Source organism: Chelmon rostratus, chromosome 7 (genome assembly GCF_017976325.1).
Source record: "Chelmon rostratus isolate fCheRos1 chromosome 7, fCheRos1.pri, whole genome shotgun sequence".
Taxonomy (NCBI): domain Eukaryota; kingdom Metazoa; phylum Chordata; class Actinopteri; order Chaetodontiformes; family Chaetodontidae; genus Chelmon; species Chelmon rostratus.
This window is the reverse complement of record NC_055664.1, coordinates 25,253,992-25,281,444: the sequence shown is the minus strand read 5'-3', so window position 1 is coordinate 25,281,444 and position 27,453 is coordinate 25,253,992. Positions and strand designations below refer to the sequence as shown.

General features: G+C 44.1%; 1 protein-coding gene across 1 annotated transcript; it reads left to right on the top strand.

Moving 5' to 3' along the window:
* Positions 1-1,922: 1,922 nt before the first annotated feature.
* On the top strand, positions 1,923-27,441 carry LOC121608887 (tyrosine-protein kinase receptor UFO). Its single transcript, XM_041940304.1, has 20 exons — positions 1,923-2,495; positions 6,043-6,253; positions 6,685-6,785; positions 6,908-7,090; positions 10,090-10,170; positions 10,295-10,410; positions 12,115-12,310; positions 16,343-16,482; positions 16,634-16,778; positions 17,085-17,102; positions 17,932-18,061; positions 18,341-18,432; positions 20,366-20,461; positions 20,809-20,886; positions 21,359-21,451; positions 21,936-22,057; positions 22,563-22,672; positions 22,872-23,031; positions 23,759-23,895; positions 24,457-27,441. Exons 1-20 carry the CDS (start codon positions 2,333-2,335, stop codon positions 24,914-24,916), a joined length of 2,832 nt encoding a protein of 943 aa, XP_041796238.1. The 5' UTR covers positions 1,923-2,332; the 3' UTR covers positions 24,917-27,441.
* The last annotated feature ends 12 nt before the right edge of the window (positions 27,442-27,453 follow it).

The window sequence follows — 27,453 nt, the reverse complement described above, 5'->3', positions numbered from 1 at the left end:
AGGAGGTTAGCTCATTGTTAGCATGTCCGGGCGGCCCTGTAGCTGGGAGAGCAGTAGGAAGGTGTTTCCCATGTCTTGCAGCCAATGAGAGCTCTCCTTCAAAACGAACAGGTTGTTTTGTTCAGCAGGCAGTGGAGACTAACTAGCATATTGGCACTGCAATCTGCCTTTGTGAGAGAACTTAATAACTGGTGTCCATATATTTTTAATTTGTTGGTTTGGAACTGGAAGCATGTGATTCAGCTCTGTTAATCCCCTTTAGCTTCATCTAAAAACCTCTAAATCTTTAAGTCTTTGTGCTGGTGAGTCAGGTTTGCTGGATTTTGGTGTGACTCAAACTTAAATACTGGGTCCCGTGGAGCCGAAGCCCATCCCCCTCAAAACCCAAACATTCACTCCTTCCAGGCCCATCCAGCCCCAAAACTTTGTCTTTTGGAGTAGAACACCCCTCTTTCTTGTACAGGACCCCCTCAGTGACCCTCTGCCCCCCCTCCCTGTTTCTCTCTCTGTGCTTCTATCTGGGAGCAGTGAGAGCACCATTGCTCAAGCTCCTATTGAAAAGAGAGCATATACAATGGGGTCTTTCTCAGTCCCTCTCTGTCTCCATTAAAGACCCTGGGAACACAACACTGTCCAGAGAGCCACTCTTAAAGGGCCAGAGGGACCCAGGTCTTCCCAACCTGAGTCCCAGCACCTCCCATCATCTTCATGGGAAAATGAAAAACAGGAATCTACGCGGCAAATCAATTATTCTTGGATGGAACGTAAACTCTGCGGCATCACCTCAGTCCAAACACACACAATCACCTCAGACATCACTCCGTCTACAACAACACAACGAGCCCTGCACTGCTGCTCCCTGATGGGAATCAGGGACAGCAGCATTTATTTAGACTGCAGCTGATGATGCTTCGACCTGTTTTGGCTGAAACTGTGCGTTCAAACAAATTCCCAGACACTCTAATGACCTTATCCTGGTTATGGGGAGTAGAAATACGAACAGAATGCTATTGCTTTCAACCATTTTTTGTCTCTTCCCTTTTTCCTAGCCTCCATCATCAGACTTTTAATCTGTTGTATGGTTGTCATTGTAAATAAAACATTAATATGCCTGGTAAATAAAGGCTGAACACTATTAAAATTTTAGCTGCAAGTTAATAAAGTTTAAATTGTAAAGTGACAAATTTAGGCTATAGTCCAAGTTATTAAGCCAGTAAATTGAGAAGCCGTTTGATTTTACTGATTTAATCTTCTTAACTTAATCTTTTTTACACAACACAAATCAACCAACTAAATTCTTAATGTGGCAGCGTGTTTTGACCCTAAACATGTTAAATCTGTAAAACTAAGCGCACGGAAACAGAAGAAAATCATGCAAAACATGTAAGTGTGGAGACATGATGAAACAATAACAAGGATAAGCAGCAAACAGTTTATGGCATGCTGGGAAAAATTAAACCAGTATCCACATTTAAAAACAGGACACGAGTCTATCTGAGAGAATTTACATTTATTAGAACTAAACAAGTCTGACAGTTAAAGTAAGTGGATCTGTACACAATGGTGAAAGGTTTTTTAATCACTGTGTCTCATTTATTTATGAGATAACAGACTAATTTATACTCTGCTTGGACAAAATGTCATTGATCATGTTGCAGATCCGCACACGGGCAGTGCACAGGTCTGTGTTTGTCGCACACTGACAGTGTTTCAAGCGGGAAACTGGTGATTTACTGGGCTATTTACAAGTTCTGGGGATCCGTGTGTAATTAAAAAGCGAATGGGGGATTGTGTTGAGACAATCAGCATGCCGCAGGGTTTCTCACATCCTCTGAGAAAAAGGAGGGAGTCTCAGGAGGAGGAGGAGGAGGAGGGTGGAAAAAGCTTGAGTTGAGGAATTTGAATCCTGTTTGAAGGGGGAGAGAGGGGAAAGAAAGAGCCAGGGGAATGTCTGAGGGAGTGTGAGGGAACCGGTGGGCAGGAGAGAGGCTTTGGACGACAGGCTGCGCGCTGGTTTAAAAATACTCCGTCGGTGGCTAGAAATAGACTCGGATTTGGATAAAAGAATCAGCAGCCGAAAACTTTGGCGCACCTCTGGCTTGTGCGCTTTTTGGGTAACTAAAAGTTTGGCGGAAATTAATCTTTGCTGGGTCAACCAAAACAAGCAACACGCAGCGCAGAGAGGGCTTTCTAAAGACAATCTGTCTCCTTAAAAAGGGAACTGAAACGACGGGATCCGGTTTGCGGATAATCACTTTTCAGCATCTGCCGGAGTCACAGCGAAACTTTTTCAGCGCACAGCTTTGGATCTTTGAGCTGCTGAGATGCGGTGATGGAGTCCGCCGATGTTTCCACGATGACTGCTCCTCTAATGAAGCACATTTTCAGAGGCGATCTCCTTTCAATAAGAGACATGAGAGGGTCTAAATGGTCGTTTTTGATCCTCCTCGTCCTTTTTTCTGCTTGGAGGCCAGTAACCGCCGGCGCGCTGACAGGTAAGGTTTGACTTCCACTGAGCAGCAGCAGCTTTTCGTCCAATCTGACTGTTATTTGTCAATTTTAGTGCGAGGAAAAACATCGTCAGGAGCAATTAGCCCAGTCAGCCTCCTGCTTTTAACTCATTAAATCAATTTGCTTTGGGGTGGCGAGTGCAACCACAGCTGCAAGTGCGTTCAACATCTGGCCACCATGAAAGGCTTCACTCCACATAAAACGCCTTTTACAACAAGGTGATCAAAGAAAACAAGAGAGAAGCTGTAATGGCCCAATCAGGTTGAGGATATTAATACTTGAACTTGATATGACTTATACCTTATGCCTGTTTATTCAGTGACAGCAGGTAAAATGGGTTTGTTGTGGAGAGCTGTTTTCCTTGACTGGAATCAAAAGCTGGAGTGCTGGAGGATCATGCTGTTGAGATCAGGTGTAGCATGAAGCCTTATGCAAAATTTGTGCTCTTCCAGGAGAACTCACCCAAACCAGGTATCCAGACTAGGATTCCCACCAGTTGTGGCATTTCCGGAATAATGTGGAGTTTTGAGATATAGGCAGGGAAACGGCAAAGGCTTAAAATAAATCCTTCCTCGAAATGAGGAAATCATAATACTCACTTTAAAAGCAAATAGCAGAGCAACATAGAGACAAATCTGCTGTTCTGCTCTCAGAAAGGTGGAAAACAGACTGTTAAATCAATACCAGGTTATTTTACATTAGGACCACACTTGTGGAAACCCTGCAAACCACCATTCAAAAGTCCTTATCTGTTCTAACGATCAGTTTTGCTATTGAAAGTTTGGAATCCATCAGCTACTGCGACCAGTGGATGAAAACATGGAGTCCCTTCAGGGGCCTCCACCTGTCAGCTCATGTGTTTTGACCATTATGGTCACGCTGACTCTCTGGGAGCTGTGCCTCTGCCCTCAGCAGATGTATGACCAGGAAGGACAGAGATTACTAGAAACCGCTGTGATTTATAAGCTCAGACTGTTGGTTTCAAAGAGAATTTTTCCCGATGTCTCAGATCCTATTTGGATGTAGGGATGGCTGGCGCCTAGGAGCGAGGCATGAGGAGGGGTTCAGGGAAGCGAATGCTTTGGTTTGTGAGTCAGAGCTGGTCTGACTCAGACTCACGCAGTGAAATGATGGATGGGGTAAGGGGGCAAGAGTGGAGGAGAAAGAGTTGGGAGGGGAGGTGGCAAAATGTGTAGCGATGAATCCGAAGAATGGCATGAAAAGGAGACTAAATGAGAAAAGGGCAAAGGCGCAGCAGTGAATGGAGGGGCTGAATTACGCAGCGTTAAAAAGCCAGAAAGATAAAGGAGGGAGTGAGAGGAGGATAAATGCTCGGACTCTGTCGGGTATTTTTGGTATGTGCGTGTCCACTGACATTTAACATCTGAGCATTTGCATCGAGAGAGAGTCGGAGTAGAGAGGGGTGGAAAGAGGCTGGTCCTGAATAAAATAGTGGGACCTCGAGGGAATTGAGAGGACAAAAGGGAGGAGATGAAGTAGTTAAGCATAAATGAATCACTGTAGAGAGGCCACACACACACACACACATAAATACACACAGACAAATACACACACACAGTTTAACCATGGCCTGCTCTCTCTGCCCACCTCTGCATTCTCATAAAAGGTTTACAAGCTTATTATTATATGAATGTAGCACTAAGAGACAGAGAAAGAAAGTAGGGCTGCTTTTTGTTCAATATGGCACAAAAAAAAAAAACAAAGTCATGGCTACGCAGATTCTTGAAAGTGCTCAGCCAAGCTTAAAAGTAAAGGGGGGAATGACTTTTAATGCCAAAAAGCACACAGAGACAGAGAGGCGGTGAAGCAGAGACTCAGCGGGCCCCTTCATTTATTGCACACTCCCAGAACAAGCTTTTTGAATGCAGACTTGTGCATGTGTGTATGTGTGTGTGTGTGTGCGTGTGTGTGTGTGTGTGTGTGTGTGTGTGTGTGTGTGTGTGTGTGTGTGTCTCACATGCACATTTAGAGAATCAAGGGCATGTTGAAATGAGTACGGCCTGAGTGTGCAGGTCTGTCTTCAGCAGCTGAATTCTGTGTGTGTGTGAGATGAGTTGCAGTGTGCTGTGGGGGTCACGGTGAAGGGATCAGAGGTTGAAGGTTGGCCATGAAACAGACTCTCAGGGTGGGTTGACAAGCTTGAGAAAATCTTTACAGGCATCACTCAGGGAAACAAGTGTGATTTATTGTTGTCCTGCAAATTCAAGGACAAAAGCCAAGTTTGCACGGTCTCATACTACTTTATGTTTTATCTACTTTATCAAGGCAAGGAGTAGTTATTCTTTACCTTGGCCTGCGCTGTGGATGCTTAGCATTTTTATTTGATGCTAGAAGAAAGAAACAGATTCCGGTTGGAGAGATTTATGCTTGTTTTGTGTTGTAATGGATATCATTATTCTTTTATCTTTAAAACAGCATGCATGCCTCCCCCTCAGCATTATAACACCTCTCGTTTCTGCTGAATGTCTCGAAAGTAAGAAAAAGCAGAACCAGTTCGTAACCATCATATTCATCTTGACCCTCTCCGCGTCATTTTTTGGATGTTTAACAGATTCTCAGACGTCTTGGCAGGCGACCTGCAGGCTTATCATTAGTGTTTCAGAGGAACCTTGAATGTTTTTAGAGTTTGTGTTGAGCTCTCTGTGCCGCGACACTGCCGGAGCAGCAGGAGCAGCCGTCCTCTAACAAGGAGCCTTTGTCCCAGAATCAGCTCTGTCCTTCTCAGGTCAGCCCTGCCGTCAGTGAGGGACACAAGATAACTGGACTCATTCAAACACCAGCGTGGTGGCAGATAAGCAGTGGCTTCACCTGCTCTTATCACATCTCAGCGTTGGCAAAATCAAGCCTGTCCAGCATAAGTGAACATTTATCAGAGCAAGCACACAACCTAATGAAGATTTTAGTGATTAATTGATAAGTCAACAACAATTTTGGAAATCAATTAAGTGTTTAAGCTTCATCAAACCAAACAATTGCTGCTTTCAGCTTCTCAAATGTCAAGATTTGCTGCTTTTCTGAGTTTTTTTATCACTATGGGAACTTGTACTGGGCATTTTTACTGTTGTCTGGCAAATCTATTATTTTGATTTGCTAATTAGTAATTAATCATAATAATAGATTTGTAATTCATCAAACAATTGGCCTTCTTTTACTGACTGTGTTCACAAAAGTCCTGAATAGCACCATTTTTTTGTTTTTCCTTTTTCTAATTATGGAAGAAACATGACTTCTTTCATCATTTCTGAAAAGGAATAGGCATCGATCATTTTTGCTGTCAGTCACCTGCTGGTAATAAAATTGATTTAAACCATGTAAAAGCAAAGTATATTGTGTACTTCCTATGTCAAATCCCAGCATTATTTCCATATGAGGCAGCATAACCTCAGATCTACCAGCATATGATCTTTAGACAGGATGCTCTTATAAAGTAGGGCTTTGTGAATGCGTACTGTAAGTAAGGTTTACTTTAATGACTAAACTAACCCCTAATCTTCCTTCTCTTAATCAAAGATTTGGAGTTTGAGCGAAGTCCCACTACTGTCATCTCTTCACTGGGCAAACCTGTTAAAATGCACTGCACCCTGAAGGGTAAAGGGGGTGAGGAAGAGGACCCCCCTGATGTGCTCTGGCTGAGAGACGGCGTGCCACTTCAGTTCGCAGACACCAACCAGTTCCAAGTCCACACTGGCAGCAACAGTTGGACGGTCATTAGCACGCTCAGGTATGCAGCTGCTTTCTCTGCTACACATGCTAGCTGCTTTTCTCATGTCTCATGAGGTTTAATGAAAAAGGTTCATCTGCTGTGAGGCAGCCACACCTGGCTTAAAAATGTTTGCAGTTTGTATTTATTTCCTGTTCCTCCACCTCATCCTTTCACCTGGCTTAACCAGTACTGTTGCTGGATTACATCAGCCACTGTGGAGAACAAAGCGAAGTCTGAAAGAAACGATATAAACCAAGTGAAACCACATGTGGCTTTCCAACTGTGCTTAATGTATTTAATCCTGCTATGACTGGATGGCAAAATTTGGAAGAAAAGCTATCAAAGTCTGTGGATCTTTCTGCCAACATCTGCCTGTTTACTTTAGTTTGTCATTGCTTGATCTTTAAAAAACTGTCAACTCATATTTCTCACTTTTTTACACATAACAGCATTGAGAAGGTCCAGCTTCCCGACATGGGCTCCTATAGATGTGCTGTTCAATCAGAAAGCCACCAGACTTTATCTGAGGAGGGGAGCATTCAGCTGGAGGGTGAGTTCAACTTCAGCTCCCTGTCATACACAGTTACTGCTACAAAAATATACATGTGTCCTCTGTGTGCTACAGTTGTATTTGTTCAAGTCAAGACCCTGACTCAGCTAATTCTTTCACAGGCCTTCCTCATTTCTCGGTGGAGCCCCAGCACATGTCTGTAGTGGCCAATGTATCCCTGAGCCTGAGCTGTGTGGCCCACGGACCTCCAGAGCCAGTCAGGGTCATCTGGCTGCAGGACGGTGCTCCCCTGAACTCCCTGAAGGACCCGGTGGCCCTGTCACCCTCCATGCTCAACCTCACAGGTACCATCTGTCATTCTCTGTTACCTGAGCAGTCAAGGCCAGTTGTACACAGTTTATAAGATGAATTCAAACACACAGCCTCAATCAACACCTCAAGAGCTTTCACAGCCCATTGTTCAGTGATCAATCAATTATTAATTGTTACTTTTTTCCATAAAAACTAACTAATTAATTAACTGATTCATTACTAATTTCAGAACTATATTAGACAAGTAAGTCGCTGTCAGCAGCTTGTGGCCCCAAGTAGCAAAGTTTTTTAATGACAACAAACAATACAATTTCAGAATGATGGGTTTTGAATTAATCTGTTTAGGCCAAAGATAATGTACTGCTTTAACAGCTCTCAGCAAAGATTTTCTACAGTTTCAAAGGCTTCCAAATCCCCCCTCCATGGCCTTAACAAAACCACCAAATAACCACCCTCCCCAGAGAGAGCTGGCTGGCTGGCGCAGTGCCAGTGGATCCATTGAGGATGTGCCTTGTGGTTGTGTGGCTGATGGGCAAAGAGCAGCAGGCGAAAGAGGGACTGTTGGGGGAAGTAAAATAGGTGGGCAGAGGACATAGAGAGATGAAAGAAAGGCGGAGAGAAAGGGATCTGTTGCTGCTTGAATGCAAACCGCAGCTGCCTACCAGATAGCTGGTCTGTGTTAAGTCCAGTAGTAGGAGGACAGGCAAAGAAAGATGACTCAGACAGAAGGAGGGAGGAGCAGGCGGCAGCGGTCCGTTTAAGGATCTGGTTTGTCTCATCGGAGAAGGCTGGCTAGTGCTGACCAGGACCAGTTTGACGGTAACCTACACTCACTTCTCTGGAATGGGCAGCTGCTCTGGCAGACCACCAGCCCAAACCAAGGCAAACACAAATAATCTTTCAATAGGCCCATAAAGAGGAATGGCATGAAGTACATCCCGACCGTTAAGGCATCAGGAGCAACACATGTTCCTGTAACTTCAAGTTTAAGGTGGTTTCTATTTACATCTGACATGATGCCGAGTCCACCAGTTTTAGGGCTGGAAGCAATTGAACAAGGTGGTACAACTTGTTCAAGTCCTAATAATAATTCAGTTTAATATCAGGATTCAAGTTGTATAGAAAAGGATGTTTGAAGTCTACGACCAACAGACAGAGATCCAGTATCTTCCCATGTGATGTTCTGCAAAGCCTGCACTGCAGCCATCTTGACTTCTTGTTTGTTTCCTGAGCTTTTTTTTCTTCAGTGATCTTCAACAATTGAAACACATATTCACTAGGTCAGGTTACTGCCATGGCCGCTCATGAACATTCAGCTTTTTGGGCTTAAAAAAATTATTATATAAAAACTGGGGCACCATGTATAAACAGAGCTGAGAACTGTTCACAAAATATTGATTCTCTCAATGATAAAAGTTGGCCATTTAACCTCATTGTCATTGTTTCAATTCAAGTCCAATACGTGAACTTAAATCTTTAAAACATTTATCAAGCAAAAGTGTTCACATTTCAGCTCCTTGTGTCTGAGGATTGATGACTTTTTTCTGTCTTACATCGTTCTAAATTGAATTTGCATTGTGGATTGCTGGTCTGACAAAGCACAGTATGTCACAATCACTCTCAAACACTTTCTTACTGCACTGTACATGACAGCCAAGGAAAGGAAGCACTGTACTCTCATTCCCAGATGATTAACATTGTTGGCCAATACTGCGATGCTCATGAGCTCAGGAGGTCTTCCTAGTGACTGATTATGACACTTTCAGCTGATCAGGGGATGTTGTGTTGCGGTTTGCTGATGGGGAACGAAACAGACGGAACGGTGGCGCAATTTTAGAGATGGGCCGATGAGCAGTTCATTCACCCACACAGCCAGTGGTCATCCCTCACCCCTCCCTCCCTCCTTTACCCACTCACAATCCCTCACTTCACCAAGTGAGGAGCGTACCCCCTGTTCTTTTTCCGGCCACAACACAATGGAGGCATGGTGCCGGCGGTGCAGAGACGCACACTGTGATTCTGTGCGAGTCTCGGTTTGTGGCTGATTGACAGCGTTCGGGTGTTAGATAACAGTGATAAAACTTGGACGTCACATGTTTCAGTGTGTGTGTAAGCCTGTGTTGTGTTGTGGAATGATTCGAGTGCGTGAGCACGCTGTGAGTCACTTTGTGAGGGGACTCATTCTCTGCTGACTGTCAGTGTGTGTCACAGTGTTTTGCCCCCTCAGTGGAGCCCCAGCCTCTTGAAGGCAGCAGCTCAGCCTCTTACACCTGGACCTCAACACCACAGCTCTCTTTGTTCTCAAAACTACACTGCAAAAAATTATAACTTAAATGGTGTTGAATCAACAGTCAACATGTAACCCAGATGCCTATAAAACCTTCACTTTTCAACAAAATTTAGCCCAACAGATCAGTGCTTACTACACATAGTGATTATTTTCAAAAACATTTCTCTTCAGTATCAGCATCAAGGCGACATAACTTGGCTTAAAAAATGTTGAAATAGTGAAAAGATGTGTGAATCAAGGTTTCACATTAATATGTGTCTGTCAAAAAGCTGATTAAAGTATCATAAGTTTCATTTGGTTTAATGCATGTTTTAGTTCCAACACTTAAAAGTGACGTAAGGGTGACAGAGGCGCTATAATCAAAAGTAAAAGTTTTAAGATTGAGCGTGATAACAGGTGACACAGGTTTGATGTGAGGTGGATTTTAATCATTCCTGCCTTTATGTATTTGGTAAGAAATAAGAGTAGACTTATTACGCAATGATTTACCAGAAGTGATATGTTTATTGTGAAGGTCAGTCTCTCAAAAGTGTACTTTCACTTCAACAAACACATACTAATCCCATAACTAATCATAATACTGTTGACAGAGAGATCACGTTACCTTATGGAAACTATTGCTCTCGCTGTTCTCACATCAACATGATGTGCAGCTCAGCATGCTGAGCAAGGATGTTTGGTTTAAAAAGACCCTGAATGTTCCCATCTCACACACACATGTTGTTTCATTTTTCTGTCCAGGTTTGAACAGGACCAGCACCTTTTCTTGTGAGGCCCATAACCACAAAGGCGTGGCCACCTCTGGATCTGGCACCATCACCGGTGAGCACAAACCTTTGAGCCCTTTTCATTCAGTTTGAACTTTATCAATTTAAAATTATTAATTGCATAATTCCTTGTTGTTGCATCTTTATTCATTATGTCTTTTGTGTCTTTCTTTCTTAAGTACTCCCATCCCAGCCTCATGATCTGAGAGCCGTGGAGATCACTCAGACCAGTCTCCAGTTGTCATGGCAGCCTGGTTTTGGAGGCGACTACCCAATAATCCGTTGCTCTGTTCAGGTGAGACTTCATGAGACGAATGTGAGAGAGGAATACCACAACTAGCTGAGAAAACTAGCCTGGAAAAATCACTGCAACTGTTTGACCTGCATGTTAAACAAATACATCACTCTCCCTCTATTTACGGGACTCTGACAATCAGAGCCTAACTTCAAGCCTAACTTTAAAGAAAAGAGAGCTTGCTTTCTTCTCTTAACTCATCCTCTACCCCTCCCTGCTTTATTCACGTACCAGTGGATCAGGTTTCACTCTGGGAAAGTGGCCTCCTGGACTAATCTTATGTCGCACCACTCCCTCTCTCTCCTGCTTTCTGTCAGCGTCTCTCTGCCACTATCCTGCTCTGTGGCCATTACAGCTCGTAGCTGAGAGGAGGAACATTTTCTCCTGGAGAAGCGAGCGGCGTAGCACCACCCATAAACGTCTGGTTCTAATAAAGCTGCCCCTCATACCTCTTTCTGTTCGTGCCCCCTCCCCTCCCCTCACCCCCTCACCCTCACAGGGGAACAAGGCGAGGGGCCGGCTTCAGCAGAATGGGGCAAAAATCTGAATTTAACGGTTCATTGTGAGGCGAAGAGAAACATAAAAAAAGGCAACAGTGTAGAGAGAAGAGAGATATTACTGTGCTCCACAAAGAAAGAAAGACAGTTAAAGAAAACAGGAAGAGGCAGTGACAGCAGGTATTGTGGGTCTGAGCCATTCAAGGGGAATGCATGCTCAAGTGTGACTCAGGGCTGAGTTGTACAATTAGATTAAACACAGTTGTTTACGGGCTGGACAGTGATTCATCGAATCAGGAATGACTCTTTCTTTCTCTCTCTCACACACACACATTCATACACTTCCCATTCATACAACTGAATATTCCTTGGAATCACACCACCAACTCACGCCATGAGGAAAGATCCCCAGCCCAGCTACTCATATGTATACTCATATTGTTTTTAAGTCATTGTCAAAGCAGTGCATACAGCTGCTGTAGCTGTGGTGCACACACACCAAATCTGTTTGTGTGGCTGTTCATTTGGTCTTTTTTGGTCTCCTTAAGTTTTCAGCTCTTGCTATTAAACCCACCCTGTGAAGTGCTGCCCGTAGCCTGCAAAAGCGGCTTGATAATGAGCAGAGAACAATGGTGCAGACCAGTAACTTTAATGTGGTTTTAAGATTGCTGCAATGAAGGATTTTTCCTGCCTTGTGTTCCTCTTTAAACGTGTTTACCACAGAGAGTTTGCAGAGACAGCAGGTTTCTGCCTGTGATTTTTAGTTGATGGGTTCTGCTTTCATCGCACCTTACTGACCCTGAGTTCTGTTCAAAACAGCAATGAAGCGGATTTTAACCCTTTTTAGGCAATTAAAACGAATCACCCCCCACCAACATTATGCACCTCATTCCCAACTCTGTCATTACTATGCATGTAGGGAAAAATGCTAGAAAAAGAATTTGCGTTTATTTGACTTTGTCTTGTCTTTACTTTTGCATCATTAATTATCAACCCCCCTCCTATAAACTGAAATCACTTCATCAATCATAATTAATAATTAGTCATTGAGGTGCTATTGAAAAACTCTGGCTTTAGATCTGTTTTCTCCTGGAAAAGAACAGGGTTCTCTTGCTGTTTGTGCCATAAGGCAGTACAGCATATTACCCTCAAATCTGGCCACACAACCTGAAATCCTCTAACAAAGTGTGTTCTCTGAATGTTCCAGGCCAAACATTCAGGAGAGTCCTTCAGAGAAGGCCCAGCTAAGATGATCCACAACCAGAATGTGAACATCCCACCAGCCACACACCTCATTGGGGACCTGGAGCCTCACAGCCTCTATGCTGTCAGGGTGGCCTGTCACAGCAGCCAGGGGCCATCTGACTGGTCGCCCTGGATGGAGCTACGCACCAAAGAAGGAGGTGAGCCTTCCAAGTCAGGAGATGTTTGTTTTCACCCTACATGTCTCGTGTGTGTGTGTGTGTGTGTGTGTGTGTGTGTGTGTCAAGGTCAAGGCTGTGTTAACTGGTTACTGGTTGAAGTCCAAGTCTCCTCCCACTCCTGCTGTGTACTATAACCGTCTGGACAGATGCTACACAGCAGCTAGCAGGCACACACAATATGTTAGCATTGCACATTTGCACATTTCACCCAGTTTGTAATATTAGGATGTAGCTTTTTGAATTCACTGCTGGTTTAATTCTGTGGACTGCGTTTCTTTTTGATTCTAAGTGAGTCAAGACTTATTGGCAACATCCTGCATGATAATAAAGGAGTCAGAGAATCAAGTTTCTGTGCTCTGTTAGTCATAATATTCCTTCCTGTGCCCCTTCAACTTAGTGTTCATGAAGAATACCAGACACAAGCCGCTGTACCTCTTCAAACCCAGTTTCAAATGTAAACTCTAGAGGGCTGACTGGTATTGAAGTGACAGAGTAGGTGGAGACAGAGAAAGGGAGGGAGGCTGGACGTTAAATTCTCCTGAAAGGCTTCAGTTAGGATCGCAGCACTCTGTCCAAACTGTAATGCTAGGCTGCTGTGTGTCTCAGTTTGAACTGAGGTGGGATTTTCCATGCCAGCTCATGCTGTCTCTATCCCTGGACGAATAGGAATGGAAACGGCGTATATTAAAGCAGAGATACTATGCCACTGGAGGGATGATGGGGGATTTCCATAATGGAAGCTGTTTATAATCTGAAAACATTTAAACACAGCACTTCTCATAAATAGAAAAAAGGAGAAGTGGAAATGCCATTGTAATGGAGAAAGACTAAAAGTGGTTTTGAGATACTCTGGCTGCAGTCAGGATGTTCAAGTTTCACTTCTTTATTATAACTAAGTCATAGCAATCCTTGTTTTGCTTCAGTGGGAAAATTCTTTTATATTTCCCGCTGGATAGTATTGTTTCATTTCCAGCTCCAGCAGCTCTCTGTGCACTTGTCCTAATGAGTCAGAGGATGAGAAAAAGAACACAAGACAAGATTCAGCTGCTGGTCAAAGATAGTTCAGGAGACATGGGAGGTCAAAGAGAGTGAGCAAATGAAGAGGAGAGGTAGACTGCTGACAGCTCAGCCATATTTTCCACATCTTTCTGTTTAGTTTCAGGGCTGGAGCCTGTGACAAAACTCCCATACGGCTCTATTGTTGAGCCTGAAGTCTGCCTTTCTGCTCCATTTGTTTCTCATTAATAAATTGTGCCATTATGTGCTGCACTATCTCTTACATGTGTCATGCTGGCACAGACATCCCCATTCGCCGCTTGTCTGTCTCCTCCTTAATTCTTAAGTTTTTACTTCATTGCAGACTCTTCTCCTGCCAGCTTTTTCTGTTCTCACGTCTATCCTCCATTTCCCTCGCTGTAGCACCACGCATCAAACAAGCTGAACAAGTTTCTTTTCTGAATCCAGCCTTTCAGCTTCACTCCTTTGTCTCTCATTTCCCCCCTTTTTTTGACCTCAGATGACCTGTGATTTCTCTTTGCAGAGCACACAGCGAGGCACTGTGGGAAAAACAAAAAAAACGAGGTTAATGGTGGGACTAGGCAAGGAATGGATAGAAGAACAGGGAAACGAGGGAAGGGGGCGCTTTGAGAAAACACTCATTTTGCTATTTTCCCAAAGCCCACTATTTTCCCCGGAGGATGAGAGAACAGAAAGGGGAAGGGGGCTCAAGGATGGGAGAGGAAGTGAGATGACCCATGACACGCTCCTAATCCTAAAGCTGTAATGAGATTATGCTTTACGTATCCAGTATGTAAACACATTTTCCTCTCACTTCCATAAATAAGTCCAGAAATGCATCTTTGCAGAGGGCAAACGAACTGTGACCAGGTGTTTCAACAGTCGTCAAGTACTATTGTGCACTTTTTACATACTTTTTTACACTGAAAGGCAACTGAGGGACTCCTGATTCCTTCCACACTTTTGTTAGATCACATTTGTCTGCAACCTTAAAGTGACGCAGAATTAACTAGAACTTAACTCATCATCCTGACAGAAATGAGTCATGACGATGTGGCACGACACACAGACGTGTCACATTTAATCCTGTTTCATATGCCAGAAAAATGAAACTACAAGCATTAAAGCACTCCAACAACAACAGTCTGTTCATAAAAACTGAAGCGAGGGATGTTCTGAAAAGTTGACGCTTTTGACGACACCAACATTTGTTCTCCAGCTGATCTGGGAAACATGTTTCCTGTGTAGTGCTGAGTTTGTTTTCATTTATGGGGAACAGACTCCAGATCCCAGGGTTATGAGTCCATTTTTGGCTTAAGATTGACCCCTTCCCATCCACGTGTTGACCCACGCAGAGACTAACCAGACTGGGAGGACGAGGTGAAGCATACATAGAGAGAAATAGAGGAAGAGCCATGCCTCCAAACACTGTTTAAATGCTTCCAAGCATGGCTATCCGACACTGCTCCTTCAATAGCAACACGCTACAGGATGTGAAACAGTAGTCTGCCATGGATGCAGATGCTAACCTCTGCTGCTGTGAACTAATTGTGGCTCAAAAGTGTTTGTTTCTAAGTCTCTTGCCAAGCCTGGGCTGCTTTCATGTGGAGGACAAAGCGACAACATGAGACATTTTTTCCTCTGTAGTTTCTACATTTCAGAAAACAGCAGCGGCTCACATCTCACTTTCCTTTTTAAACTTCCCAAATTTTGCAGCTCTAGTTTATTCAAGTTAAACAGTTTTTTTCTCTCCTCCCTCAAGTTTTACGCGAAACAATTAACTTCTCTGTTCTCTTGAACTCATAGCAAAAAAAAAAGAGAGAGAGAGGCATTACCACAGAGAGGGCAGCGAGGGAGAAGAAAACTTGGAAAGACGGAGATGGAATCATGTTGGATGGAAGACAGGGAGAGAGAAAGACATCAAGAGGGGAGGGGAGAGAGGGAAAGGGAGCAAGTAGGCAACAAAGAGGTTGAGGAGGAGGCAGAGAGAGAGAGAAAGAGAGATGACGGATCATAGGTGGAGACGAACTGCTGGAACAAACTCGACTTGGACTCTGTTTTTGTTGCCGCTGGCAGGCAGAACAGGGACCGCATGTGGAAACAATCACCCGCCAAACGCTTCCTGATAACATCATCCATAGGCTGGGCCATGTTTCCCAAACTCACACTGACTTAGTGCATGTGTGTGCGTTGTGTGGCTGTCCAGCTAGTTTGTGTGACTTTATAAGCCTGCGGAAAGGGTGAGAAGCAAAAACAAAGAGAGCCTCAACTCAAACGGCAACAAAGGAAATCAGCGATGTCGTCTCCTCGTGAAAAGGTTCTTGAATTTCTTTGCTATACAGGGCATCAATCACGCACACACACACGAACACACATACGCAAATTCCTCACACTATTTCTAGCATGTTATTCAGCTAGGTTTTCTCTCCACTGGGTATTTCTGCTGCCAGCAGCCTTTTTTTGCTCTCTGCTCCAGAGAGCCAGAAGAGAAAATGGCAGGCCAAAGAAAAAGGCAGAAACAGGGATGGACAGAAGAGGAGGGAAAGCATGACGGAGAGAGACACAGGCCTCGGCATGTGTCCATCTGAGTTCATCCAACCGTGCTGAGACAGAGAGGGTGTGCTGGCTTCTGAGCTAAGCTAATCGCCCCTGTCTGCATTGCCCTTTGCTAGCCTTTTCTGTCCTAATAAAGCAGAATTCTCCACATTCTCTGACATCTTCTCCTTCCAGCTGTTGCAGTGATCCACACCCTAGAGGCTCTAGGCTGTCAAAACAACACACGCCTGGATAACCCCCAGCCCACTGGCCCCCGGCCACCGGGCTCACAGTCACAGCGCTGCCGACTCCTCATTCATGCCCAGAATCTTTTGACACGTACACCGCCACACCCCGAGCTACTTGCTTACCTAACCTTACACCACTCTGTGAGTGAAAGTCCATGCAACTGTGTGAGAAGTGAAAGGCCTTAAAGTTCTGCTGTGCTTTGTGTTTCAGTGCCAGAAAACCCACCCGTTAACATGACCGCGGTGCTAAATGGGACAGAGGTGCTGATGACGTGGGAGGGGCCTCCGGGAAAGCTGAATGGAGAGCTACACGGCTACGTGGTGGAGTACAGCACGCCTGCCGCACAGCAGGTCAGTCTGGGACGAATTCGCTCACAGCAAAACACAACGCGAAGCTGTGATGGTCTGATGGACCTTATTCATCAAATCGACAGATAAGACAGACAAAGAGGAAACATCCAGTCTGCTTGATACTGACCGACTCCCTCTTTTTTGTTGACAGTTTGTTGTGGATACTGGATTGGACACTGAGCTGTCAATCAATCTGTCCACCCCCCTGTCCAATGTGACTTTTCGAGTGTGTGCCTATACTGGGGCGGGGCAAGGACCCTGGACCCCCACACAGACTCTGACACTTATTGCTCCTGGTGAGTGACAAGGAAGCGTCAGAGCTGCTAATGAACATATTAACGATAACATACTGCATCTACTGTAACAAATGACTGAAATATATGAATTACATTTTTTCTTGAATGCTGCATCATTTTGTAAACAAAAGTCTGATTTTAGCTCGTATCTTCAGTAGCAGTTTATAATGACCATCAGTGTCTCATGGTGTTTCGTCCAAGTTCTGCATGGATAAACATGTTATTTTAGGTTTCAAAACAAATATGTTGTTTGTCTCCTGAAAGTCAGATTATTGATGTGAGCTCTGCTTTTTTTCTCTCCCACAGAAATGGAGGAATTTAGAGGTGAGTAATGACCGGCTTTTCACATGCAAACTCACAAACACGCTCTTCTGTGACCTCTCGGAGTGGCACTTAATGACACAGTGACAGTGGAAGTGAGCTCATGGCGTTTGTTCCACCACAGGACTTCTCTTTCTTATTCTCTGTCACTGAGTTCCTCCACGAGCCCGAGAGTCCCTTCCTGTGTATCTGAGAAAAAAAGGAAGGAAGCGAAAAAAGAGAGGAGATGATCTCAGAGAAAAAGGGGAAGAGGGTTGTGGGGTGAATGAGGAGACGCATCATAAATATTTATAACAGGCAGGAACAGCGGAGCATCTCTGTTTGCTTAGTCTAGTAGAGCCAGACAGACAATTCGAACAACAGGAATGGCAGATAAAAGAGGCAAAGAAAGCTGGGGGAGGATGAGTGTGAATGGGATGAAAAGTCAAAAACAGTGGGTGGAGGTTGTGGTTGAATAGCAGTAACTTGTGGGTGTAGCTGTGAGCAAATTTCAATGTGCGAGATGGGACAACAAGAACCCAGAGAAAGTAGATGTTTTGAGAATGAGGGAAAAGGGAGAATATTTTTAGTATGAGTAGAAATGTTTACATTTAGCTCAACAAATATGGAGGGAATGACTGAGACAACTGACCATTTAAAATTGTGCTCTGGCACTGTGCCGGTCTGATGAGTATAACTAAATCATCAATAAATAATACATGTTTACATGTTTACATGTTTCTCCCTTTGCCTTCAGTTGATAAAATAAATAAAAACCTGATTTTTCTCACTTCACCTTAAAAGACCCATATGACTAAACCCTCATCTGTGTCTGTCAACACCTCTCCCTCAGGTCCCTCTTCGCCCCCGGCCTTTTCCTGGCACTGGTGGTATGTGGTGATGGCCATTGCCGGCGCCGTGTCCATAGCTGTGCTCATGGCTGTTTACGTGGCCAAGCTGCGGCGCAAGGAGACGCGCTTTGGGTAAGCTGTTAGTGCTCCTCGTGGGTGGAAGGGAGGGACTCGACAGCCGTGCCAAACCAAAAATCTTGAGCTTTTTTCAGTTCCTTGGCCTAGTTGCCTCACTTCTGCATGCATTCTGAAGCATTTGGATAGAATAGCAGACATCTGTTTTGAAAGCCCAACAACAATTCATAAGAATTGTGCAGCAGCGCCTTGTTTTCTGCAGTGTTTACACATCTGCTGGAGTGACCTCTCAGTGTGTTTGGCTCTGTTTTGAATGATGTGTGTATGCATTCACAGAGAGGCGTTCGAGCCCATGATGGAGAGCGGAGAGCTGGTGGTCAGGTACCGCGCTCGCCGCACCTACAGCCGCAGGACTACAGAAGCGACATGTGAGTTCCACGGTCTGCTCGTGCATGCTCGTCAGAAAGATGACACTTAATGTTTGCAGCTGACAGTCCTTTTAGCGGTAAGAGATGCGTCTCTCAGCATGCCCAAACCTGCCTCTGTCCCCAGGATAGATAACAATACAAAGAAATAGCATGTCCTCTCATACGCTGGGCCTGGATCCAACAGTTCCATGGAAGGAAATCTTTGGGTGTAATTACACACAGTGACAGTTATATTCTCCAAATTTCAAGACAGGAAAGGTTTATTTGGCTGATTAGAGGCTGAAACACGAACAGTTAAGGGTTAATGCATTCCCCACAGCTGTGAAAACAGCCCTGGAGTGTTCAGTCAGCTGACACACTCCACAACAACACTGTGCCCCTTGTACTATATAACGGCATGTTTTATCTTTTATTTTGGTTTGATGTGCAGTTAATCCATTCATGAAGTTATGCCATATACAATCAGGTGTGAAATGCAGAATTAAATTTGACTTGACTATGTTTCAGGCATTTTACTGCCTGAGCAGAAGGAGGTGGGTGAGGGAGGGTGAAATCAAGATAACAGCACACTGAGAGCTTGAAGATTGAATTACATCAGGAAGAAAGTGACTTGATGTAACCCTCTTATGCATGAGATTTCAAACCAGCAGTCCCTGTGAGTCCTTACAGAGATGCGTACCTGTAAACACAGCATACAGACTCAAATTTCACACAACTGGGTCACAGTCAAGCCCCGACATTGTCCCTGGTTGAATGCACAATATTTGTGCAGACCTCATACGCAAGTCTCAGCTTGCCACAGCCACAAAAAAAAGGAAGGGAAAAGGCAAAACTGTAGAGAGAAAAAAAAAACCTTATTCAGTGAGTAAAATGAGACTAGTCAAGAGAAAGAGATGTAGAGATACCATGTACTCTGAGTGAATGCGGGAAAGCGCACTGGGAATAAAGTACAGGGTCAGATTGAAGGGATTTGGGCGGATCTACGATCCTGATGTTGACCAGTAATTTTGGCCAATTCTCAGGACAAAGTTGAACCCCTGGGGCTCTGGTTATTGCATGCATTGGCTAATAGTTGGTCACGCCAACATGTGTTGGAACATGCCTGTGGACTGAGCACATTGCTGTCCGACGCGTGGCAGATTGATAGCGGAGCAGCAGCAGCTGGGGGGGGGGGGGGTCTCTGAGCATGTCATTGCTTTGTCGTATCCTGGGCCAGATGTGAAAACCGAGCGAGCGTCTGTCGCGCAGTGACTGCTCGACACCATACAACACTATGCTACAGCTGAAATCTTCATCAACTCCCCACCCCAACCTGGTCCCTCGCAGGCTCACTTGCTCATGTTAGAGGACAGAGGGGCTCAAAGTCAGACCCTCTCTGCACACTATTGTAGTTTTGGATTTTGGATTAGTCGTCATTGTTGTACAGTTTTTAATTCTATTTTCAGCTACACTTAAGTTTTAGTTGTTTGGCTTTGGTAGTTTTAACTCAGGCTTCATTGTTGTTGTTTTTTTTTGTTTTAGTGTAGACTTTAAGACTTCACACTTAACAGTTTCATATTTTTGAAAGTAAGAAGACTAGAGCAAAGGTTTTTAGCATTATTGGAACAGGACTTATACACACACACACACACACACACACACACACACACAATAGACACTTTCAATTAATACAATGTTCAGCCCACTTTAAAATGAGTTCTGTTTCCAATAACAAAAAGATAAAAAGCAAGAAGATTGAATGGAGTTTTACAAGAAGACAGGATTAGTTCAGTTATAGTCCTCTTTTCATTGTTATTCAAGCTGGCAGTGTTTATTAACACTTTGTTTTTGGCTAAGTGTTGTGCAGTGTGGTTTGGCAATCTGGCTGTTTTTCTCTCTTTTCTGTGTACTTCATTAAAAGGCTTCATTAAAGTTCCTTTTTTTTCCTCCTCAGTGAACAGCCTGGGCATCAGTGACGAGCTGAAGCAGAAGCTCCAGGACGTGATGGTGGACAGACATAAGCTAACCCTGGGAAAGACTCTGGGAGAAGGTACCACTTTGTTTTTCACTTCAGGGATAGAGTGAAGTTCATTTGTACAGTATCAGTACAATGAGTACTTGAAAAACAGCATGGTAGAAAAGGCTTTTGTACACACTTTCATATCAGGGCGGCATAGTACATAGTCAGGGCTTATCTGCCAGAGCACCAATGCTTGCTTTCCGCTTATCTCCAGTCATTTCCATCTGATGCTACTATGTTTTGACCCTGGATAACAGTTTACAACGTGATAATCTCATAGACCTGCATTCTGCAACCACTCTTCACTTTTGAATAAAACATTTTATGTTGTTGCATCTAAACTGAGTGTGTGACTGTGTTTGAATTCCTTCCTTCAGGAGAGTTTGGCTCTGTGATGGAGGGGCTGCTGACTCAGGAGGAGTCGGTTCTCAAAGTTGCTGTCAAGACTATGAAGAGTGAGTAGACAGCCAAAGTGCTCGACAGTCACCACAATGAAGCCCTTCATCTTTGGGAACACAGGCCATTTCTGCCCCCGGGGTCAGAAATTAATTAAGTGTTGGGGGCTAGAATTTCAGCTCTAAATATACTGGCAGAAATAAAAGTTCACCCCACATAAACTGGAGTGCCAAACTGAGGACAAATGCATAAAATCCCCAAATTTGAGGAAGAAAGATGAATTTTCATGTTCTAAAAAGAAGCGTCACCCTCTTATGTGAGACATCTGCCACATTATCGAGCTGTGGTGACAAAGCTAAAACAAACGTAGCAGGAAAAACTGTTTACATGTATTAATTAATAGTTTAATAAATTCAGGAGCCAAAACACCCTCAGAAATAAAAGTTTATCTCTTACCCTGGCAACCTGGCAGCATGTGCTGCGAGCTATGCCGAACCACACGGTCTCACCTCTGCTCCGTCTCCTCTCTAGTCGCCATCTGCACCCGCTCAGAGATGGAGGATTTTCTTCGGGAGGCTGCCTGCATGAAAGAGTTTGACCACCCCAATGTCATGAGGCTTCTAGGTGAGTCAGGATTCACGCTGCTCGTCACGTCAAGGGTCAGTTCATTCGAATGACAAAAAAGTGGGTCTTCTCACTTTTCCTGCGTTGTTGGGTTTCTTCACCTGAGTGTCGAGATAGAAACTGTGGTCCATCAGAGTAACACACAAACCTCACTACAAACAGCTCAGTGGAGCTACTAACTACCAAAGAAATAGTCCAGATTTAGTGCATGTTCAGTAGATTATCAAGAGTCACATGGACTCTGGAAAGACTAGATGGCTCAAAACCTGAGCAAAATAAACCATAATTATCTGCATGACTTAATACCATTGAAGGTAAATGAGAAAATACCTTTATTTTTTTTAGAATTTGGGTGAACTGACCCTTTAAAATAGTTCATTAGGACCTCTGTTCTGAGGTTATGATTAAAATCGTGTTAAATCCTGTATGCACAGAGCATGTATGCAGTGTGTGTGAATAATACTAAGCTGCTGTGTTTTTACAGGTGTGTGTCTGCAGACTGTGGAGAGTGAAGGTTACCCCTCCCCTGTGGTCATCCTGCCCTACATGAAACACGGAGACTTGCACAGCTATCTGCTGTACTCAAGGCTGGGAGACTGTCCTGTGGTAAGTCTGATTGCAAACAATAAAAGCTCCGAGTCAGCGACACACACACATGCGCACACAGGCAGTCAGCCTAACAGTTTAATGAGTTCAGGGTTTAGAAGTTCACATGAATGTCTGTCAGCGAAATGATATCCAAAGGTTAACAGAGATGTGAAGTATTTGTTACAGTCTCTATCCACACCTATTTGGCAGCACTTAAACTCTGAGATCATTTTTTGCTATCTGCGGTTTTGCTTATTAATGGATGAAAAGATTTTTTGGAATGGAGAACTGCTATACGCAGTAAGTCCCTGAAGAGCCGGGTTGGGAAACACGAGCCTAATCAAAACGAGTCTCCTTCAGAATGTTGAAACATCCATGAGTTCGACAAACATTCAAGCACACAGCGGTGTTGAATCCTGCTCGTCCCGCAGGGGGAGCACTGATGGGCTCTAGGGCCCTCTGCTGTGCAGAAAACAAACGTCAGCTGTGATGGATGTGTGACCACAACTTTTTCGTCCCGCAGTACCTCCCATCTCAAATGCTGGTGAAGTTTATGACCGATATTGCCCGAGGGATGGAGTACCTCAGCAGCAAGAACTTCATCCACAGAGACCTCGCTGCTCGCAACTGCATGTAAGCGCAATCTCTGCTTCCACTTTTCACTCTCTCAGTTCCTTGTTACCACTTGCTCTTTTTCTTTCTGCTTTCACCCTGCTTGCAATGGTTGACGCAGATCTGACAGAGAACTCAAAGGAGACCAAGAGACTGTGCTCAAAGCCTGAAGCCCCTTTTCCATATACAGCTCGGTAACACGTTGGTCTCTTTGCCTCAGGCTGAACGAGAACATGAACGTGTGTGTTGCTGACTTCGGCCTCTCCAAGAAGATCTACAACGGAGACTACTACAGGCAGGGCCGGATCTCAAAGATGCCCGTCAAATGGATCGCGATCGAAAGCCTGGCTGATCGTGTCTACACCACCAAAAGTGACGTGGTGAGTTAACTTACTGTGTGCGTGCATGCATGCTTAATCCCGGTGTGGAAAACAAATCAGTTCAGCACCTTGGGGAGACACCTCCCATCTGTGGATCTGGTCATCACAAGGTTAACAATTTGATTGACAGTGGATAAGTAAATTATGCTGCAGGAGTGGTTTGAGAAGTTTAGTTATGACATTCTTTTCCACTATCAAAACAGGTATCTATTGAAATAGTTCTCTTTGAAGGAAGGAAGTACTGTACAACCTTTTATAGCCACCTTTCATGTCTATAGTGTAGTAAAAGGCTGATTTTGGGCCACTGTTGCCTTGAGCTTACCATAATGTTAAAGGGGTTGTCCAGAAGTGGGTGTGTAGCTGCTATGGCCAAATATAGGGTGGGCTTCCAGGAAATGAATGCAAGTCAGTGCAATGTTTCTACTTTCAAACCCTGAGAAATGTGATGTTTACTATTTTAATAGGCCCATGAAGACAGAGTGCTGGTTTCCATGCACATGTAAAACAGTGCGTGCTTTAAAAAGGATACACATTCCTCAGTAAGCTGTGCATAAAGGATGTCCAGCAAGCCTCAACAAACATGGCTGTGTTATTTCCATAGCTAATGTTTGAGCAGTGCAGATTCTTGTTTGAGTAGTGTGCGGCAAAGTCTGTAAAATCTGAAGGAATTCAAAACTCTTCCTCTCCGTCTTTCCCACTCTTTCTTCCATCTGTCTGTCTCTCTCAGTGGTCGTTTGGAGTCACCATGTGGGAGATCGCCACGCGGGGCCAGACTCCGTACCCCGGGGTCGAAAACAGTGAGATTTATGATTATTTGAGACAGGGAAACCGTCTCAAACAGCCTCCAGACTGTCTGGACTGCATGTGAGTGTTGCTCCTTCACTGACACACTCTCCACGAAACACACTCAGCTGATGGTGAAGTAACCTATAAATCTTTTGCCTCCTGATTAGAAGCACCTTTTTCCCATAAAGCGATTTCGCCCAGAGGCTAAAAACAGTTCCAGTCTGTCTGCTTCTCAAGGAGCTCAGATGATGCTTTGAATGTTTTCCATGTTTCCTAAAGATTCTGACTGAAACACACTCATACTGATCCATGCACCGTTCCTGGTACAAAGCTTAAGACACAAAATTGTCACATTTTTGCTTTTTCTAATCATATTTTGAATTAATTTCACCAATCTTTATCTGAAAAGCAGCTTTTCACTTGATTTTCAAGTAACATGTTAACACTTTAATAGCTTGAAAAACTGTCTATTTAAATACAAGTAAATATTGATTTATTGATTGTTTGAAAGTTAGTCCAAATAATACCAGAATGGCTCACTGTAACTGGTGCAGTCCAGGAAATGTAAGAAACTACATATGAAATGTCGCTGTTTCTCACATGCTTTAACATGGAGTAATGTTTCTCCTTCCTCTCTAGCTATTCCCTGATGTTCTCCTGCTGGCTGCTGAGTCCAAAGGATCGCCCCTCGTTTGAGTCCCTGCGCTGCGAGCTTGAGAAAGCCCTTGAGGATCTGCCAGACCCTCAGGACCCAGACGAGATCTTGTACGTCAACATGGACGAGTCCTCTATGGAGCTTGGGGCAGTCGGTGGCCGTGACCCCATTGGGGGGCCCTCTCCTCTCTGCCTGAAGGGTCTGGACTCTGTAACCACAGTGGAGGTCCACCACCCAAACCGCTACGTCCTCTGTCCTCAACACGAGACCAAAGGAGCCCTCTCGGACTCCCTGGAGAGCCTGGACATGCCGGTGTCGTCCTCCACAGCCACGCTCCCTCTACAGCCGTCCTGCCGTTCCAGTCCCAACCCCACCCCAGCTCCCACCCCACCTGTTGAACTGCTGGAGGAGAGGGAAGGGTCCAGGAAAATGCCCTGGCAGTGATGGCTTCACTCTTTAAAAACATGACACGAAGCGTCACTGCCAAAGTGTGCCACCCTTTCACCCCAGTCCAACAACAAGATCCAGCCTCTTGCTGCTGACTGTAAAAACCTCCTGTGCCCCTACATACATACATACATGCATACATATTTTGCACAAATACACACACACAGCCGAAGGCATTCCAAGGACATGAAGGATTATTTCCTCTGTCAACCCCCCTCTTCTAAAATGAGCACATTTCCAGCTGACTGTAAAAGTTAATGTGTGAACAGTGTAGCAGGAGGAACTCTGTTACCAGTGGTAGACAGCGGGTGAACTCGTTTGGAGCACACGAACACTGCAGCACAATCAGAGAAATGAATTCCCAGTTTCTATAGCAATGAAATACCAACTACCTGTGCAGAGCAGATTGATTAAGCTAAGAAATCAAACGTCTCTGTGAAAGCAGCTCAGACACTGCCAGCCAAACAAACTCAGGTGCTTGAACTTTACAGCGAGTGCACGCTAACATGGAGGACTCACACCAGCCAAGGACACCGTTCTCTGACGGAGAAACCTCGTCCACCTGAACCCCTGCTCCCGGTCGACTCAGAGCAAAGATAACGGCGTAACGAAGCAGCAGTGTCTCTGCCACTGAAGGTTTCATCTGGTGAAGACGACTGGCTGCTTTAAGGTCACATCGATAGAGGTTCATGAAGTACAATAAGAAGATTTTTGAGCTAAACATTGTTGTTGGTGGGCATGTTTCGTTGTGGTTTTTAAAAATGTCACAACTTCAAGGATGGTAGAGAGCAGAACCCCCCAAAAGAATGAGTAAAAGAGTAATAATACCTGAAGAATGAAAAGAGATGACCAAACTCTGGAAAGAAAAACAGATTCCAGCGCAGGCTTTAGAGACTTTCAGGTGGGGCTGTTTTGAATGAGCAACCTCCATCGTGACAAAATCCTACATCAGTTTATGGGACAGCCTCATGTAGCGCTCTCACAACCCCTGCACCTTCTCCAGGGGTTGCACTGCTAGTTGTGCATTAAAGCACAGTGAGCCATTTACAGTTCACACAAGGCAACTCTTTCCTCACTGACAGGCGACACACCTGTGCAAGTCCTGATTCATCTATACTGTCTATACATCTTTGTCATAACTCAGGAACCTGAGACGTTGCTCAACAGGGACAGAGGTACTGGTCAAATCAAGAGGGTACAAATAATCAGAGGGAGGCGGTCGGACTGAGAGGAGGTACGGACATGATGGAGTCACCCAAAGCAAACGGCGGGATAAGCTCCTCACCTTTGCTTTTGGCTTAAGCACAGTGTTAATTACACATTTTGTAATTTTTTTATGCTGATCTTTGTATTTCTACAACAACGTTGCACTAATGTTTTTATATCAATGTATGTTTGTTTATAATGTGTATATCTTTAATGCTTTTTCACTTTGTGTTTGTAATTACTTTCTGGACATTCGCAGTCTACCTGTAGATGTCGCTCCTAAAATCACTTCACATGCGTATTCATAAAAGCCGAGAGCAAAGCCCGTGAACGCCTCGCAGGGCGCTGAACTCCGTTCGGAGGAGTGTTTTCCGTAAATGAGCAAAGAGCGATGGACTGGGAAACATGACTAACCTCGTCATCTGACATCATCCCGCCACTTTCTTATTCTGGGACATTTTTGTTCCTCGAGGTTTAGCGCTGTAAATAGAAGTCTGTTACCAGCAGTCGAGGAGTCGAGGAGAAAGAGACAGAAAACTGCAGCTGAAAACTGAGTGGAAGCCTGAAGATGCTTCAAGGAAATCATGCATGCACTTAATAGAGTTCATATATATATAGCTATTATTTTGTCATTGGAATGGACCAGATTCCAGCACACATTTGGGGAGAACAACATTTGTTAAAATGAGGCGCTGTGTTTCTCAGCTGTATACATCAAAGGTACTTATATATGTATACATATATGTGTTATATGTTGTACTATATATATATACATATATATACACATATATATATACACACACACATACAGAAATAGTTTATATCTGTACGATTGCTGAAATTGTAAAGTGTACATTTCTTGCATCACCTTTGGTACTATATACTCAGTGATAGTCTTACATTGTTTGTGTGAGGCTGAGGCACTGCACTAATTTGGTCCGTACAAATATTTCACCAATTTGAATACCTAAAAAGTTTCCAAAGACCAGTATTTAACCAGGTGTTGGAACATTTTGATCTTTAAAAGTGTTGGGACAAAAGGAAAAGGTGATCTTCTTCTTCACAACTACAGTCAGTTCAGCCTTGAATCGTAGAGCTTCATGTTACCTTCAGTGCCTTAAGAGAGCCAGTGTTTGTGTGTAGATCTACATACAGTAGATGTGTGTGTGGACTGTGATTCTCTTGGTGTGTTGAATTGGAGACTGTACTATAATTGCCTTTATACTGTCACTGTCATGATTTGTAAACAAATTTTTATACAGTACCTACAGTATTTTGTATAAGAAATAAATGTGTTCCTCATGAATGAGCTTTCTTCCTGAGCTGTG

Bases quoted from the DNA above. Each gene is read 5' to 3' on its own strand.
- LOC121608887 (XM_041940304.1), top strand. From the start codon at position 2,333: ATGGAGTCCGCCGATGTTTCCACGATGACTGCTCCTCTAATGAAGCAC. The intron at 10,171-10,294 runs GTGAGCACAAAC...TTCTTTCTTAAG, and splicing joins TGGATCTGGCACCATCACCG to TACTCCCATCCCAGCCTCAT. The intron at 23,896-24,456 runs GTGAGTGTTGCT...CTTCCTCTCTAG, and splicing joins CCAGACTGTCTGGACTGCAT to CTATTCCCTGATGTTCTCCT.